An 18,832-nucleotide genomic window follows, 5' to 3' on the forward strand; every position below is an offset into this window, starting at 1 on the left:
TCTAGCCTCTAGTTATTTGTGGCTCAAGGACTTGGAGTTGCAGGCAGAATCTTCATATTTAATACTAATGGAATTATTTTAAAAATTTTTGTTCAATAGTAAAATGTAACAATTAAGGATATTAACAAATGTATTAAGTATATAATTGCTTGAATGAGAAATGTTATGTTGGTAGATAACGGAGAAATAAAGTAACCCTATTTACACCTTATCTGTGCATAGTTATAAATCAGTGAGAATGAATGTTTCTCATGTTTATGCTTTTCAGTTATTTACTTAAGGCAAAGTTAAAATCAACAATTTAAACCACAACTTACTTGCTACTTGAAGTAAATCACTTATGTGCAGCGTAGATACTGGAATTAAATGTACTTATATAGAGGTAATTGGTTTATGATTACACTTTAATGTGTTAATATAGTTGTTAAGTCACAGTTGATAAGTCTTTCTGTGATATTGATTACTAATATCAGCCACTCTAGGGAGCTTTTTTCTTATTTCTTAGCAGATTTTTTTTTAAATGAAGCACTTGTTCCCTTCAATAAAGCTTAACAGTGTAGCATCAGACTCAGCTACGCAGTTAGAGTATATTTTTCACTTTCAAGAAAAATAGTCACTTTAAGTGCATACTGGGTTTTGACCACAAATGTATCTTCAACTGTATACTAAGAATCAAATGGCAATGCTTTTTCAATATCATTGTTTTTGAAACTACTCTTTGAATTTATTATTGATTGTTCTTTACCAATACATTATATTCCTGCATTTTATTTTAAGAATATGCTATATTTACACAATTTAGATTGTCTTTTAAAGTTTAACAAAAAGTGGATTAAGCCTTGGGTATATATATACAAGAAAAGGAAATAAAATCTGAAATTTGCACTTACTAAACTGGTTTTTACATTCCATCACTCATCTTTGCCATTCATGCCTCAGTCCATTAGAAGACGAAAATAGCAAATGCTCATGGATTAGATTGTATTCTTGTTTGTGGTGGTTTAGTTCACTCTTGGACTGAGAAAGAGCAGATGGAGAAAGTCTGGATCACCATGACTAGACCATGACCTGGAAGAAAGCATGTATCCCGACTCTGACAGTGAAGAAAGCATCCTTCATGTGCATCATTTCACTGCAGCCATCTATAAGTGCAGGATGGCGTCAGGGATTCTTATCTCTGACAACTTGTGGGTTGATGTTTTTGATAATCTCTGAATATAATACTGGTGAAAAGTGTTTCCCTGGGAAGGCTTATCCCTGCCTGTTTAGAGTGCTTTTATCTTTTGTGGATACAAAGGACACTGTTGAGGTGGTTGAAGACATGAAAAATCACTGCCAGTATTGCCTGAGGTGTTGTGTGTGTTCAGTTGCCTGATATCTTGTATTAAGTGGAAGAGTCATGTAGGCCGCCTAGGCTACCATGAGAAGAGGGTGGTCCCGCCAGGGAATAAAATAGTTTCATGGGAAGTGGTAGTTCAGCTGCTCTTCCCCCCACCATTTTAAATCTTCCTTTGCAGTAAACTTTTCTTTGCCTGCTTGATTTTTTTTTTTCCCCTTCTTACTGCTCTGAAATTGTTCTTTGTATATTATTAAGTAAGAAGTTGGAATGAAAAATGCATATAGTGAATAGTCAAACTGTTAAATTTCTCTGGTACGTACTTGGTATATTTAGAAAAATAACTAATATGGCTTTATCTAAAGATTTCCTCTCTTCATGTTGCACTGCTGTGAAAGGGGAGTGGGGTCAAGTTTGTATTTGTAAAAAAATACTTTTTTCAGAACCAATGGCAGTTTAATGTGCTATGAAAGTAACCTAGTGAAAATAAAAATTCAATTTCAAGTGCTTGTCTAGACCATTCACAGGTGTCAGTTACAGTAGAAGTCAACTTTCTACCTCTCTTCATAAACGAGTTCTATGGCAGTTATTCTGTATCTTTGTATGAAGTAGATTATTTAATTAATGTGTTGCAAAGTTCTGTAAACAGCTGGTGCTTGCAGGGTTCTGTTGGTGCTGGCTACATCCTGTTGAACTTAAGAATCGGTCTTGCCAATCTTAAATCTCAAGCTGTAAATATTTTGGGTTTTTTTAGGACATCCATCATGTTTGAAATTCTGTCCTGAATTAACAACAAATGTGAAGGCCTTAAGGTGGCAGTGTATTGAATGCAAGACATGCAGTGCATGTAGGATCCAAGGCAAAAATGCGGTAAGTTGGACTGTTGAGTGTTATCTGACTTTTCTTTGTTTACCATAGCTCTATACTTAGCACATGTGCAAATACAAATCACTGATGTATAACTTCAAGCAATCCTGTATTAAGTCTTTTTTTCCTCTTCCTCCCCCTGCCCCCCTTCAGGATAACATGCTTTTTTGCGACTCCTGTGATAGAGGGTTCCACATGGAGTGCTGTGACCCACCGCTTTCCCGAATGCCAAAAGGTGATAATAAAAATCCTTTGAATTACAATACTTTCATTCACAGTCTTTTCTTGTATTAAGTGACCAAAAGCTCTTGAGCATGCTAATATTTTTTTGCATTGGTAAACAGTGTGATTTCAATTATGTCAAAGCCAATCTTATTTTTCTTTACTGGAGTTTTTTTTTTTTTTCTCAGGAAAATAAATCTGGTCACTTGACCAGGTGAATTCACTGTGTATTGAGTTGTTGGCCAATTTATTGAAGGTGAAGTTTTACGAAGGCTGTTAAAGTGTTTGGAGTATATATACTGACAAGGAAATCCTTAGAGCAGGTGAAAGAGCCTGCTTCTTCATGCCTTTTGTAAGACTAATTTGAAAAACAGACAAACAAAACACCTGTGTCTTCAGGTTCTCTAATCTCTAGATTTCTGATATATAGCACCTATCAGTTCTGCTCTCGCATCTTTATGGCTTTCCCTATTTAATCTTAAAGTTACACTAAAGACTTTTTCCAACTTTTTTTTAAACCCTGAAATTCCTAGCCTTATCTATAATAAATAAGTGTTCAGACATGGTCATCTAATGTTGAAAGGATGCCAAATTCAAGTTGTGTATTAAAACAAACATACCTGTATACCGGTATTTTCTTCAGCGAACTCTACCCTAGATTGCTTTGTACTGCATGTGTAATTTTTTTTTTTTTCCCCTGTCTTAATTGTGTCTGAAGAAAGATCTAGGTAGTATAAGGAAGGACAACCTAAATCAGAAATTCTTCCATTTGCTCACAGTCTTTTTGGTGATCCTTCTTGTCTCTTCCCCCCGCCCCTACCTTCCACAAGCATTTTACTTTCAAAAATGTCAAAGTATGGGTAGAAGTGGATCACTTTTCTCTGTCCGCTCCCCCTTCCCTATGTCCTGTTCATAAGATAATTTGTTGACTTTGTGTACTAGGTATGTATCTTGGTAGACACCTGCAGTACAGATTAAATAAACTGTGTACAATTAAACTTTTTTTCCTTTATGTAGGGATGTGGATTTGCCAGGTCTGTAGGCCAAAGAAGAAAGGGAGAAAGCTACTTCATGAGAAAGCTGCCCAAATAAGGCGACGATATGCAAAACCTATTGGACGACCGAAAAATAAACTAAAGCAACGAATGTTGTAGGTTTCTCTTGATTATTTTTTTTTTTTAAATGTTTCTGAGAATGTTGTCAGATAAGAGTTGATGCAGGTTGAACTACAGTTTTTAACTGTATTTCAAGGTGGGGAAAGTAGGTGATGAGTATTCTAGTATATGCATTCCAGCCCAGTGGCCAATAACCTCTTAATTCTTGTTAATTACAGTGGGTGCTTTTTGTGTCATGTAAGAAGATGATGAAAAAAATTCCTGTAACTTACTTTTCTAGATCCTGTAATTTCTTAACAAAGCTTGTACCTATAGCAGATGCAAATAAAAGTCTGTATGATAACATATGCCACAGCTGTCTTTCAAGTGTAACTTCAAATAACTGAAGTCCATACAGAATACACACTAAGTGGATAATAGTGAGTTACTTATATCCAGCTTCAGGAGACTGTTCTGCTCAGAGAGCTGTTCAAAAGTTGTATAAAAATTACTTTAATATCAGCTCACAAAGCTCCTTCCAAAAACCAAACTATGCAAGTACTACAGAAGTTCTGGTTTCAGTGATACTCTGGAAAAAATTGTTACTTGAATTCTGCTGTTAAGCTGCCTCTGGTTAAAAAGGTTGCAATTCCTCTTGCTTCTCAGGAATGTGTTTATCTAAGACAAGAGAGTGCTGTAATTCTTTTGGCATCTATCTTTCCAGGGAACAGTGTAGTTGAACATCTTAAGGCTTGATTGGAGGATTGTTTAAGTAGCGTTCAAATGCTGAGTTGACATTACACTGAGTGTTAAACAGGAACAGATTCTGTGTTAACTCCAGTAGTATGTTGCCCTCCATCACATGTTCCTATCCACATATGCCTTTCTTCTCTTCCTATTTAACTGTTTGGTCATGTCAACTCAGCAGCTGAAAAGCTTTCTGGCTCTATCCACTGCTCATTCTGTCGTGTGGCTGTTACCCAACCATTTTTCTCTATAGTCTAAACACCTGTCTGGTATTCTTCAGAGTTGCATGGTAGCTGCTGTAAAACCTCATTTTGCAAAATAAGGATTTCTGGAACCAGTGAAACCAACATGTAAGAATAAAAGATTTATAAAAAAAAAATACACTTGCAGTACTAGAGTACAGCACAGTAGTCAACTTGATGTACTTGGTGCTGTGCAGCTCGCTATATAGTCTCTTTCCACTCTCTGCCAGGATCTCTCATCTCACCTTTTTGGTCCTTGTCCTAAAGTTTAGTGTATGTTGCTTTAGGAAAGTAGTACAGGACAAGGACGAATTTCGGTGCTACATAAAAGTAAAAGATGTAGTCGTAGTGGCTCATGAGAGCATGCTGTTAAGGGAAGAGTGGGTGAAACATTCGTCTACTTCTCCATTCTCCTCCTGACTAAATAACTTCGGAATTTTGAAGGTCACTGAAATAGCCATACAACTTTCAATGTTTCAACTGAAATTCCTATGTATCATTGTGTGTGCATAATAAAAATATTCCCTGTATCTCTAGCTACACCTCTGGTTTTACCCCTTTGAAAACTCCTAAGCCTTCAACTGGAGATTAGGGTTCTAATACAGTATTGCCATCCTGCTTCTCTAAAAACATGTCCCTGATTTGGGTTCCCACAGTGAGTTTAGCAGGAATGTCTGTCCGACACAGTAATTTTGCTTTTCCTCCTTCCTCATACATGTAAAAAAAAAGTTGGAAAGGTTGTGAGGGTTTTACTGTTATCTTTTGCTAATGGGATTGTGAGTTACAACTTTTAAAATAAATGTCATGCCAAAGGATGCAGAAGTTCTCTTAGTGTTGGATGATGATTATAAATATTTTAATAAAGATTTTCTTTTTGTAGCGTGTGAGCCACCTGAGCTTGTTAGCGTAGTACTTGGGGGGGGGGTTCTTTGTATAATAAATACTTGCAGTGCTGTGATACATTTCTATTACTTCAATGTTTTGTATATTAAAGTAATCTTGGTTTGCAAAAATAGTGGTTAGGAGATGGGATAAGAGTAGAGACTCTTCCTCATGCAATCCTATTTAAAAGATCATGGGGTGCATAAGATGACAGTGTCATACATAAAAGTGTGTGGTCACATGAAAATACAGGAAGGTTAGCTAATGCCACTTAGTTCTTCTTGTGTACTACAAAGAAAATCTGTCTAGTAGTACTGGAATGTTTTGTTTTGTTTTGTTTTTTGCCTGTTGACCATCTGTAGGAAGCCCTTCACAGGCAAATTGCTGTGTAGTATTAACTAAAACCAGGTGTGTGTTGGCCTCTGGCATCAATGGTGATTACTACATCTGCTAGTGAGAATAGGTCTTGTGATGGACATAAGCTTATGGCACCAAAGGATTTGAAAGACTTAGAAGTTTTTGGTTTTGTTGCCTCTTAAGAGCTAACGAAATTTAAGGATGTGTGAGTGGAAAAGGGGATAATTCTTAAACTAGCAGGCCCTTGGAGTTCAGTAAACCAGATGGTAGCCCCGGGCTGTTCAATCTCTAATTAGAAGTAACCTGTTAGAATTAATTACTTCAGCATCTCAATTAAGAAGGCAAAATCTGCGGAAGAAAACTTTCCACTGCAGAGTAAATAAGCTAACTTCAAAGAGCAGGATGGAAAAGGGAATGGAAGCATTGGATGCAACTGTCCAGCTTTGTTTGGATTTGCAATTTGATCATGGCTGCTGATACATATTTCTTTTACTGCAAATATTAAGTGTTCTATTTCTATATACTTAAATTCTACTGCTCTTAAGTGTATCCTTCACTGTTGTTCCTCTCTCTAGTCATTAGTGACCAGCTAAATGTGTACTTTTGCTGTCACAAATGTTGGCTTTCAGCATGTCGTTTTTCTTCCTAGCATTTAAATAACATTCACTGCTCTTCCTTAACACCTTCCATGTTAGGCCTTGATTGGTTTACGGCTTTTCTACAACCACCACTTGGTTTTACAGTTTTGCTCTTTCCTTTCCTTTGCTATTTTTGTTTTTGCTATTGTTACAATTTCTAAAGAAAACAGAGTCTATGTCTTTGGTTTTGTTGTAATGCTCTTCATAAACTACCTTATTTTGCTTTTAGGTATTGGGTGGTTATTTTTACTACTAGTGTTGACATACATAATCCAATGAGAGTGTGCAAAAAATAGCAGTTTCTTGAAAACTGACTGTATTGCTTTAAAAAACTAATAGACTTTCACTACAGTTTAAGCAAATGTAGCCTGAAGTTAAGTGTTTGGATACGCAGTAATTTATTAATACTGAACATGTGTATCTCCTTTTTGTGTAAAACAAACTCTATGGTGATGGAGGAGTTACTGTACTCAGACACAATGCATTGATGTTTTTCTCCAAAGAAGCATGCTTTTATGATGTCTAAAAGTAGGTGGGGAGGTTGTATATTTGGGAGATCTTGTTAGCCCAGCTGCTTCTATTTATATGTACTGTGGACTGTCTTCTGGGGGGCATGGGTAAACAAAAAGAAAAAAAGGGAAAAAAGAATAGTTGGATGTTATGTCATACTGTGAAATGTATTTCCAAAGTATATATGTCTTTAAATTTCTTTAAAGATTTTTATATACAGTGGCATAAGTAACTTGTATAAACTGTAATGCTATTTGACAGTAATTATAGATTTATTTTTTTTTAAATGCTGATTTTCATTTTCCAAATTTTTTGCATAGGTCTGTAACCAGTGATGAAGGATCCATGAATGCATTCACAGGAAGGGGGTCACCTGGTAGGGGTCAAAAGACTAAAGTCTGTACCACACCTTCATCTGGTCATGCTGCATCTGTGAAGGATTCAAGCAGCAGATTGCCTGTTACAGACCCCACTCGGCCTGGTGCCACCACCAAAATCACCACCACCTCCACCTACATATCTGCCTCTACACTTAAAGTTAACAAGAAAACCAAAGGGCTCATTGATGGCCTTACTAAGTTCTTTACACCATCACCCGATGGTCGCAGATCACGAGGTGAAATAATAGACTTTTCAAAGCACTATCGTCCAAGGAAAAAGGTCTCTCAGAAACAGTCATGCACTTCTCTTGTGTTGGCTACAGGTACCACACAAAAGCTAAAACCTCCACCTTCTTCACTTCTACCCCCAACCCCCATCTCTGTTCAGAGCCCCAGTTCGCAAAAATCCAGCACTTCCACTTCTGACTCTCCCCAAAGTTCTTCCAGTCAGTCAAGCATACCCTCCTTTAGTAGCCTTCCTACTAACAGTCAGCTAAAGGGACTCTTTGATGGACTCTCTCATATCTATACCACTCAGGGACAGTCTCGAAAAAAGGGACACCCGAGCTATGCACCACCCAAGCGTTTGCGTCGTAAACCAGATTTATCTTCCACATCAAAATCTAATAGCCTTTTCTATGGAAAGAAAGAGGTTAGGAGTAGATTTATTTCTCATGCCTGTACCTCTGGATGGGGTGTGTCTAGAGGACATGCTTTTAAAGCAATTGCTCACCTCAAGAGAACAACTTTCCTTAAAAAGCACAGGATTCTAGGCAGATTAAAGTATAAAGTGACCCCTCAGATGGGTACCCCCTCACCAGGGAAGGGGAGCTTGGCAGACGGAAGGATTAAACCTGATCAGGATGATGGTAAGCAAAGGTCAAAGCGCCAACCAAACCTGCGTCCCGTCCAAAACCAAAATTCTTATATTGTCACATAGGTCTTGGCTATTTCTCTTGTTCTTACTTCACTTTCATACAAAAGCAACAAAACTTTGACTTTTTATCTAATGCTGACTAAATCTCAAAAATGTTTTTTCTGACTAATACCACACCACCTTTTTATTATTTTTTGCATCCGTAGTGACACTAGGAGCCCCAAATGCCTTCATAATGTTGCTTATGGCTGTGTAGTACCGCATGAGTAGCCACTTTTCATGCTAGTTCCTTGTTCTTCCCCTGCCCTTTCTCTGGCAGTAGTGCTGTCATCATGATTGTGTGCTGTCAGTGCTTATAGTGGTGGGCATTTCAATTCATTTCCCTCCGCTCCATTGCTTTTTCATGAACAATTCCATCCTACTATAGTCTCCACAACACTTGATCTGTACTGCTGTGAACTACTTTTTTTATAATTACTTTTATCTAAGAAAAAATAGAATGTTTGAATGTAGGCTTAGCTTAGCATTGCTCTCCCAACTTTTAAGGGCAACTTTTTTTCTTTTATTTTTACCTTGTACAGTATACTGCAATTTATCAGGTGGCATAGTTCTAGTGATAGAATATACTCCATTTCATGAGGCTCAAAATTAATTTAGTAGAACTGGACTGTAAAGGCTCATTCAGACAGACAAACAAGTACCAAAAATAGCTCATGCAACAGTGAACTACGAAACAAGGGGGGAAGGTTTCATTTCTGTTACTTAGTAATCCCAAATTTAGTTAAAATGGGGAGTCATAACAACCATAGTTGCTACAATCCTATTTAGAACTATCACTTTGGTAAGGTATGTGTAACCTTCATGTCTGTGAATAAACTTTTTGCTGGTTTTAAATAACAGATACTGAAATCAAACTAAGCATCAAACAAGAAAATACGGATGTATTTCTGGTGGGAAGCAAGGACACTGTTACGCAGGAGGATTTGGAAGTATTTAAGCAGGCTCGAGAACTTTCCCTGGAGGTAAGAATCATGTTGCATAAAATGTAGTTATTTCTGCAAATAAAAACTCAGTTCATTTTCATGTCTATTCATCCTCATTCTTAATATATTCCTTTTGATCTAATATGTCGTGCTTGCTGTAATTTTAAGTTGGGAGAGACTGTATATACAGTTACATTCTCCTAGATAAGAGACAAGGCATCACACTGGAATGGGTCAGATGATAAGTGACAGTTGGGATACATTTTGAAAGATATACTTGAGCATTTTGGCTACCACTCATTAAGCACAGAGATTAAGCATAGCTGACATCCTGTTCAGAACTGAGAAGGATGATGGTTGGTAAGAGTGTGCCTGATGATTTTCCTCTGCGGATAAAAACAGCCACTGTGAAAAGTTAAGCCTGTCCCAACAAATACTGTTTGGTAGGAAACTGGGTTTAGTGAGTTCATAACTTCATTTTACCCTATGATTTAACACACTTTGAGCTTAAATACTATAGACTTTTTCTAGCAGTGAAAATATTTGAGCTCAATCTGACTAAAACTGCTGAGCCCAGCTGGTGATAACGTTCTTCTTTGAGGTATGTAATGGTAATATAAAGCTTGTGGAGACTGAGCTTTTTGTTTTTAGTTTGTTTGTTTTGGGTTTTGTTTTGTTTTTTCCCCAAGGAAGCTGGACATGGCAGCTGAACCTTCCTATAGCAAAACAGAGTTTTACTTTTCTGTGCCTATGAATGAGCAACAAGAAATGAGAACCTGGGTCAGAAGGGAGGTTCTTGTAACATGTAACGTTTCAACTGTGACTTTTTATAAAATTGCATCATAAATGAGTATGTCTTTTTTTCAGTAATGGAAGTCACTTAATTTTTTTCAGGTTTAGGATACAAGAACTGACATACCTGCTGTGGGTCAATGCCGTGACCTTTTTATAGTTTTAATTGAAATTATGTGAACCAACAGACTCAAACCAAGTTTAAAGATTCAGCTTCCTTACTAGTTTGTACTTCCATTTGCTCTTGGAAATGGTTCCCACCTCCTCTTTTTTTTTTTCTTTCATATGCAGTCCAAAAATGCTAGGTGGTGAGATTTCTAAAATTTGTGACATTGAAATTACTTTTTTCTTTTTGTGCCCACCGTTCTTTTTTTTGCATTTCACCAGCCTTTTAGGGTCTAGCAGTCTTTTTCTGATCAGCTCAACATCAGTATGATAGCCGAGATTAGTGTGTGTTAGTATGCTGTTGAGTGTTACGAGGTAAATTCCAAGGACTCTAGAAGGGTTCTGCCGATGCTTTCTCCCTTACCCCTTTGACGAAAGGACAGCTTTGAGTTTAAACCAGAACTGTAAAGAAGTCCTTGCACTACATGCCGTGGGAGAAGAGAACTGAGGCAATTGTGCCTCTTATTTGGCTGTGCCATGCACTATCCATTTGTATGCACTTGCTTGTAAGCACTGCTCCCTTAACTTTATGTTCAACTGTTTGGCACCTTGAAAGAAACTTCCACTGTTTGTATTTGGCTGTTTGCAAACTCTGTCTGTCTAGGGAGGAAGAACTGAAGCAACTGATTTGAGTACTTCAGGTTTCTCACACCTTCACTGGGTGAAATTGATGATATAAAACTAACTTTCTTTTGACTTTTTCTATAACTAAGATTTTGCTTTTATTGCACGACAGAAAATTGGGTGTAAAAACAGTGGTGAAACAAGTGGACGATACCCTTCAGTGATTGAGTTTGGAAAATACGAGATCCAGACCTGGTACTCTTCACCTTACCCACAGGAATATGCAAGGTAGCAAGTTGTCAAGATTGCCATACGTTGTTGGAATTTTTACTAACGTGATAATTGTAATTTATTTTCTTACTCTTTTGTAACTGTTTATAATTCACAACTTTTAAAAGTAAATATGCTTTTGTAATTATAAGTGAGAACGAAGATTTGTCCTTTTTTTTTCTTTTTAAAAAAAACCCAGTTCTAATCAAAGATGCATTAAAAAGACTCATTTTCCTAGTCTTGCATAAACATAATCTTCTGGTGTGTGTTGGTGTGGTTTTGTTTGGGTTTTTTGGGGGTGTTTGTTCTGGTTTTGTTTAGGTTTTTTTGTAAGTGTGGGGGTTTTTTGGTTGTCTTTTAAACCATTGCAACTAGATATGTCCAACCTCTGGCCATTTAGAGCAATTAATATTGTTTGTCATCCAGAATTTATTAACCTCCTTTTTCTAGGGACCAGAGAGAACTCTGAACATGCTATATAAACAAAGTCAAAGTAAGCAAGTTGTGGCAACAGCATTTCATTTCTGGCCTTCTTTGCCAGGGCGCACCTCGGAGTCAGGCAGAGAGCATAAATTAGTATGTGTGCTCAGCAGATCTCTGCTGATTTTTTCATGTGCTGAAAATAAATGTTTTATGAATCCATTGGATCTATGGCACATACAGAGATTTTCGGAACTGTGTATTTATCAAGCTCTACTGTTATAGCAAACAACCAAGTTATGTGGTCTGTTGCAAAATGCCTTTGCATAGCGTTACTGTAAACTGCCTTTTTTCTCAATCCCTCTCATTCCTAGATACTGTCATCTTTGTGTGGTGGGAATGAGGGATATACCGTGAATTGGTAATACAAAAATCAAGGGCTAAAAAAAAATGTAGAGAGCGTTTCTATTTCCTCTTCTTACCACTACTTTTATAGTGTATTTTATTTCAGTTACTTTTTTATTCCCTCTATTTAAACGAGAGAGTTACCTGTTCCATCAAGTAAATTAATCCCAGATAGAGTTATAATGATGGATAATTATTAGTATGAGGCAACAGTGGGATGGCATCTGTAGGAGGCAGTGTGGTTCTCTGCTCTGAGTGCAGTGGGATTACATCATGGAGCAAACTGTTCAAACTACTTTTTATGTTGTTGGTAAACTTTCTTACAATACTGGAGTAGTGTAAACCATGGCTATGATCGCAACATGATCCAGGATGTGCCAGTAGCTTCAGAGCAGATAAAGATTGTCTTCTGCTCTAAAACTTCGAAGACTAATTAATTTCTGCAGCAGTCTTCCACTGCTTCGGTAATTTAAAATGAAGGTAAATTGCTACAAAATTCACTGAAAGGAGAAGTTTCTGGTACATAGTACACTAGTAGCATTGTCGTACGCGGGGCATGTGGGTTACTTGTATGTAGTCTGGACTGAATCCTTCCCAGAGGGGTACAATCATCTGTGTTGCCTGTGTCGTGGAGATGTGTGGAAGGGAGACATTTTGTCTGTATGCAAACTGTTTGTATGGGCTTCTGTGTTCAAGTGAAGTGCTAGTTTAGGTGGAGGTGAGCGGTTACAATCCTACTACAATTTGCTGTCCCACCCAAGTATTTGGAAGACAATGGAAGGAAAAATCCTCTCCTAGCCTTCCGCACATACAAAATAAGGAAAATTTAAGGGAAGGAGATTCCCTGTATTCTGCTGTGTGCCTCCTTTGTCTTCACTGGAAGAAGGGTGAAATTTGAGGTATGACTCCAGTGTGCCTACTTTGATGGAGACCACAGCAGAAGCTTAGGTGGAATGTGGGAAGGAGGAAGTAACTGGGATCTACTGGAGGCTGGACCACAAAACAGCTGACCACAGTCCAACTCTATAGAATTAGGTTCACTGTGATTGATTGAATCTGATCTTTTCTTATCTTCCTTTTCTAATGGCTGATGTGTGTATGTTTAATCATTCACTCTAATGTGACTTTATTTATTTATTTATTTATTTAAACTGAAGCAGCATTTATTTATGGTACCTTATATTTAAATGGGGAGGGCCTTTTACTTTGTGGTAACTTTTTTGTTTACAGAATTTAACGCATTTTTTCTATAAAATATCTTTCTAATTTTAATACAGATTACCAAAGCTTTACCTGTGTGAATTCTGTCTTAAATACATGAAAAGTAAAAACATTTTGTTAAGGCACTCAAAGAAATGTGGCTGGTTTCATCCTCCAGCCAATGAAATCTACCGAAGAAATGACCTTTCAGTATTTGAGGTAGGTATATCAAAAATCTAAATTTCAGCAAGTAACCAGTTTGTAGACATTACAGACCAGTTGTAGAACTAGTTAAAACTTTTAACATGCTTAAATACTTTCTTGGAGATTCTTCTTATACTACAAAAACAAGTCCATCTTCCCTGTCCTGTTCCACCCTGCCATGTTCTCTCACGATTTTTACTTCCTTTACTCGTACTTCATGTGTTAGCCAACCTCTTAAGATACTTGTATAGCATGCATCTTAGATGGGGACTGCAATGGAAGCCCTTTGACTTGATTGCCTTGCCTTTCTCAGCAAAAGTACCTCTTGCACCCATTCATTTCTGGCTATTTGAGTGTCTTGGGTGTAGGGAGAATATTGATCATAATGTAGATGCTTCCAATGTATAAAAGCAAGCAAAGCAGTTTCTTTTGTATTGTTCTAAAAATACAAATGTAGCTACCAAGTGCTTTTGCCTTTCGTTTGGATGTTTGAGAAACTTGCCCTGAAACACCTGGGTTGGGTGATGGAAGTTCAGTCCAACTTTGGCCAGAACACACTGCCTTTAATCTAGAAAGTCCAGAGTTGAGCTTGTAGATATGTGTTCTTTTATAATCTAAATTACTGTCTTGGGAGACAACTTCCTCAAGTTTGAGGTTTTAAGGATATACTGGATAATAGAATTCTGTGTTTCAAATAGCATACCTGCAGTTATTAAAACTATGCATTAACCTACACATTCCTTTGTCTCAAGAGTTGTTACTGATTGCATTAACAGAAAAGACCGCTGGGGTTACTAGGAGTTCTTTTGAGGCTGTTTCTCAACAGCAGTATTTAGATGTGTATATAGATAACTTCCTTTTAATTACAGGTATCATAGATTCTACTTGAAACTTGTGCTTTCATATTGTATAAATGTCTGTTGTGCTTGGTCATTGCCTTTGTTTAAACAGGTAATGGTAGATGCAGTCTTGAAGTCCATACTTACATTAGAACAAGATCTTAATGTTTGGTTCACTTATTTGGTTTTGTGCTATTAAAAAAATACCTATCTGCATCAAGATTGCTTTCTTCCTGACTTGGGCAGTTTTTGTAAAGATTGTAGATCTGCCAGCAGAACACTTAAGTTGTAAATGCACTTAATTTTGTTTCTTTATAGGAAAAGAGTTATCCTAGTTAGTCCAAAATAACTTAGGTTTTCTCTATTAGCATGTGTTAAGAGCTGCACAGCATACAATAGGCAAATCCTGCTTTCCAGTTTATTTTCATTAGCTACTGCCAACACATGAATAAAAACTTCTTAAAATAAAGTAAAATACAGCTCTGAGAAAGGGCATGGGCAGGTGGGGGATTGACACAAAAAACACGTGGAAAACAAGGTGCATGTGAATGCAATGTCCTGCCTCTTCCTTGACTGCTTTTATTCCCTTTCTCTATTTTAGGTGCTTCAATAAACACTTATGTTAAGACTTGTGAAATAAAGTGGGATTTTTGTTTCAAAGGTTAATGTCAGTTGTTACTCTGATAACTGTAGAAAGTTACTCATCAGTTGATGTCCTTCCTCAAAGATACTTTCAGGAATTCTGTATACCCGTTTTCTGTTAGACAGAATGAAATGTTTGTGATCCTTTATGCTTTCTGTTTTTGAGAGAAGTAGAAATGAGTTTGGCACTTAAGATTTATGTACCTTTGCCCAGAGCATGACTCTGACAGATTTGAGATAAGACTTTGACATAGTTTACTGCTATGCTGTAGCCAAGAAACTTTTGACAGATGCATGCTTTTGAACTTGCAGTCTCTTTTTTTCTTTTTTTTTTTTTCCCCCCTCCTTTTCTCGCATTTAAAACTGATGAACAAGCTGTGTTTGCCTGGAATTTAAGAAGTTTTTTACATTTCTGTACAAATGTTCTTACTGAAAAAGCTTATATAATTTGGGTTTTTAGGCTTGTGGCTTACCTAGTGATGATTTCTACTTGCTTAATGTTCACATTTAACTTGCACACTTGCTAATAAGTGTGAAAAGGATTAAAAAGCATCTGGACAATGGAGTGAGTTGTATGAGAGCTTAATGTATTTAATAGGTTCTCGAGTGCTGTATGCAAGGTTATTCTGATGCCTTTAGAAGCAGTAGCTGTCCATTAAATGTTTTTTCTTTAATCCAGATAATGCTACTGTACTACTGAAGTCACGTTGAAATCCCTAAATATATCGAAAAGGTTGGGTTTTACTCAGGTTTGCAACTAGGATTCTTACTAAAACCAAATTAGAATAGAATATGGCTTCTTTTTCGGTACAGTGTGCATACCATTTGGCTGTCTCTGTGAATGAAATACAACTAGTGACTTTATCAAAGAACATCAGTACAAGCAAACCTTTCCATTAAGAAGATTGTTTCAAAAATGCTCGTGCCTTTGACTGAACCTTCCCTTTCAGGGAGTAACTAATTGGTCTAGGAAATCTGCATATGTGTCTGGCTTTTCTGTAGCTGTCTGAGTCACAGCTTGACTCTTTAGACTTGTAACATACCTAGACTAATTGTAGTACTTAGCCTGAAAATTTACTTCTCTCACTCAATAGCGTTTTAGTCTGGCATAGAAATTTTGTCTTGTCTAATTTATATAAACATTGCTATGTTGATAAGTAATTGATAACTCATTCGTTGGCCTTACACCTTAAGGATTCAACATAATACACTTCATTGTTTTGTTGTGGGTTTTTTTTTTTAATTGTTGTACACCACTGCCTTCTAGCAAACCACAGTTTAATGTAGCTTTAACTAGTACATTTTTGTTGTCTGCCAGTAATATTCATTTTCATTCCAGGAATTAAGTGAAAGAGGTAAGTCTAACTTGAAGAATTAAAAAGTGAAGTGATTTTGTTTAATAAATCTGGATACTCAGAGCATACTTACAAATGCAAAGTAATTGGTACTAACTGGAGAATTCTTATTTAGCAAGAAGTTTGGGCATTTCTCTTCTGAACCTTAATGTGGGTTTTTTCTGTAACACCATGTTGTTCATGTTTCCTTCTAGCATATGATAGATTCAGTAAGTTGTTTTGTCCTCACATGTTGGTGGCATTGGAAATAACTGCATCTGTCTTGCTTTCTAGGTTGATGGAAATGTGAGCAAAATTTATTGTCAGAATCTTTGTTTGTTAGCTAAGCTCTTTCTGGACCACAAAACCTTGTATTATGATGTTGAACCATTCCTCTTCTATGTCCTTACAAAAAATGATGAGAAAGGCTGCCATTTAGTTGGATATTTCTCTAAGGTAAAAAAAAAAAAAAAAAAGTGTTTTGTTTTTTTAAACACTTGTAATTTCGCACTCTCCTTAATAATTGTGCCAACAGCAAAGAAAAACAATTCAGAAGCTTGAAATTGCTGTAAATCTCAAATATAATGTGCATTGTCTCAAATACCCTTGTACATTCTTGTCTCAGACTGATGCAAATTGAGAAATTATATGTGCATTCAGCCACATGCATTGGGATTGTTCTGGGGTTTTTGTTGGTTTGGGGGTTTTTTGGTTGTTTTTGTTTGTTTCTGCAGTGTGCTGTGGTTTCAGTTGAAAATGGAATGTTTTTCTTCCCCCTGCCATTTTTGCAATAGTATACCAAGTCTGATTTCTAAAAGCACTGGGTATTCAAAATGTTGATGTGTTTTCTTGGTTTTACTGCTAGTGGTTCAAGCTGGCTATTTAGACATAAATGGCCAGCTATGTTCATCTCTTTTGTACGGTCTGATCTAATGCAGTTACTCGTTGCACTGCATGTAAGAATGCATTGCCTAGCTTTATGGTGGATGCCTTCTTTAGAGTGGATCTCTATTGATTGTGGTTTTGCTTTGAATTTTAAAGCGATAGGTGACTGCTATAGAGAAAAATAATGCTTATGTGGACTGTCTTGACAAAGATGACCAAAAATAATGGTGAAATATAGTTAGATATGCCTACCACAGGAAAAGCTTCCATTATTGTCTGTAATTTGTCCATAAGAAATGTGATGAATTGGTAGTTACGTAGAAATTCATCCAGTACTTCTCGCCGGTAGTATCATCACCTCCTATCACCTACGTAATTTTCTTTCTTTGTGAAGTGATTTGTATGAAGATGCTATTTTGAAGAAGCCCAAAAAATCGTGTCAGAGTACCTGCATGTTATATAGTGATCTCTTGGGGGTCTGACTGGGATTAAAGTAACAGTGAGATGTGTAAGTGCCATTTGCACTGTCTCTTATGTCAGTCACAAGTTCTTGTGGCATACAAACATGTCAGCTGTGATATAGGCAAGTATTTTCTAGATTTCTTTAAGATACTGCAGGTGTTAAGGTGCGTCTCTCTTGATGTTTGTTCCTTGTTTCAGCAAGGATGCATTTTCTTCCCCCACTTCACCATTGTTGCTTTTGGCCAGTCTGTTTGTCACACCTGATGATCACGAATGTTTTAGCTACTAAAACTTAGGGGAAAAACCTTCATCTCAAATTATTTACTGAATTGCATGTGTTAAGCGTGTGTGTGTCCCTTTTTAAAATTTTTTTTTTTTCAGAAACGTGTGTGTGTGTGCTCTTGCTGGCAGAAATGCTGTGCCTTTTCTTCCCTGATTACAAACATGTTACCAGGATTTGAACTTTGTATTAGCAGCAGTCTTGAGAGTTTGGGAAGCCTATACAGAGAAAATACTTCACCATACTGTAGAAACTAAGAAACCTTGTGAAATACAACTTGGATATCTGCTCTTACACCTGAAGAAATGTTTGGAAACAAATGTACTGGCATGTGATCCTGTCAGTGTCATCACTGGTCTGGTGTCATCTTATATGTGGAGGCTGAAGTGATAGGTGATATCTTAAACTATACGTGTGCTTGCCACAACTTCTTGTCAGCTATGCTGACCTGGATATTTTTGGTTGATTTATTTGGTCTCCCTCAAAACTACCTAGTGCTGATTTTTGGTGGGGTTTTTTGTGTGTAATCTTTAAAGGTAACAAGAATTCAAGGCTTTTCCTTTTCATCAATAAATCTGAAAGAACCTATAACCTTGCATTGTTAGAACAGCTTCCTAGTTTAGATTCTGTTCTTCCTTCTGTTGTCTTGAACAATCAGTGTAATATTTGCCTCCATTGCCTGTATGTTATCTGACTTCATTCTGTCTGAAAGAGCTCTGGCTTCTGAGCATTCTACCTTGATTTGGCTTCAGGTGAGAAGTATTCAGCTTTGAAAAAGATAGTATGCTTCACGTGTAACTTCTTTGTTCTGTGGGTATGGGAGTCCTCCCCTCTACCCTGACCCCATATTCATTCAGAGAGAGAAGACAAAATAAAGATGGAAACCAGCAGGCACTTTGTGTAGCAATTGCATAAAATACAACTTCACGATGTGTATGGATATTTTTTTCCACTTTTATATCCTTGACAGAATGGTCAGTGAAGCATGAAAATATTTCCCGCTTCTTCCTGTCCTCCTCTTTTACAGCACTTAAACTTCATTATGCTGTTCAGGCAATGTATTTAATTTTTAAGATGTTGAGTACTTAACCTTCAAAATATTTTTTTATTAGTTAAGTTTGATACTTCCTTTTTATAATTAAATATTAACGTGGAACTATTTGACTTTGGTACTGACCCCATGCATCTGTTCACCTTATTGGGATATTTTACAAGGACAGTGGCAGGTGCAGGCA

At 36.9% G+C, this 18,832-nt stretch overlaps 1 protein-coding gene across 1 annotated transcript in view; it reads left to right on the forward strand.

Moving 5' to 3' along the window:
• KAT6B (K(lysine) acetyltransferase 6B) overlaps positions 1–18,832 on the forward strand; it is a 57,821-nt gene that overhangs the window by 5,046 nt on the left and 33,943 nt on the right. Inside the window, exons 3-10 of the mRNA XM_009701701.1 lie at positions 2,091–2,206; positions 2,357–2,438; positions 3,443–3,575; positions 7,216–8,144; positions 9,053–9,174; positions 10,829–10,944; positions 13,029–13,170; positions 16,265–16,426. Of these exons, the coding sequence (XP_009700003.1) occupies positions 2,091–2,206; positions 2,357–2,438; positions 3,443–3,575; positions 7,216–8,144; positions 9,053–9,174; positions 10,829–10,944; positions 13,029–13,170; positions 16,265–16,426 (1,802 nt within the window). The remainder of the gene's footprint in view (positions 1–2,090; positions 2,207–2,356; positions 2,439–3,442; positions 3,576–7,215; positions 8,145–9,052; positions 9,175–10,828; positions 10,945–13,028; positions 13,171–16,264; positions 16,427–18,832) is intronic.

This window comes from Cariama cristata, unplaced genomic scaffold, assembly GCF_000690535.1.
Source record: "Cariama cristata isolate BGI_N322 unplaced genomic scaffold, ASM69053v1 scaffold20096, whole genome shotgun sequence".
Taxonomy (NCBI): domain Eukaryota; kingdom Metazoa; phylum Chordata; class Aves; order Cariamiformes; family Cariamidae; genus Cariama; species Cariama cristata.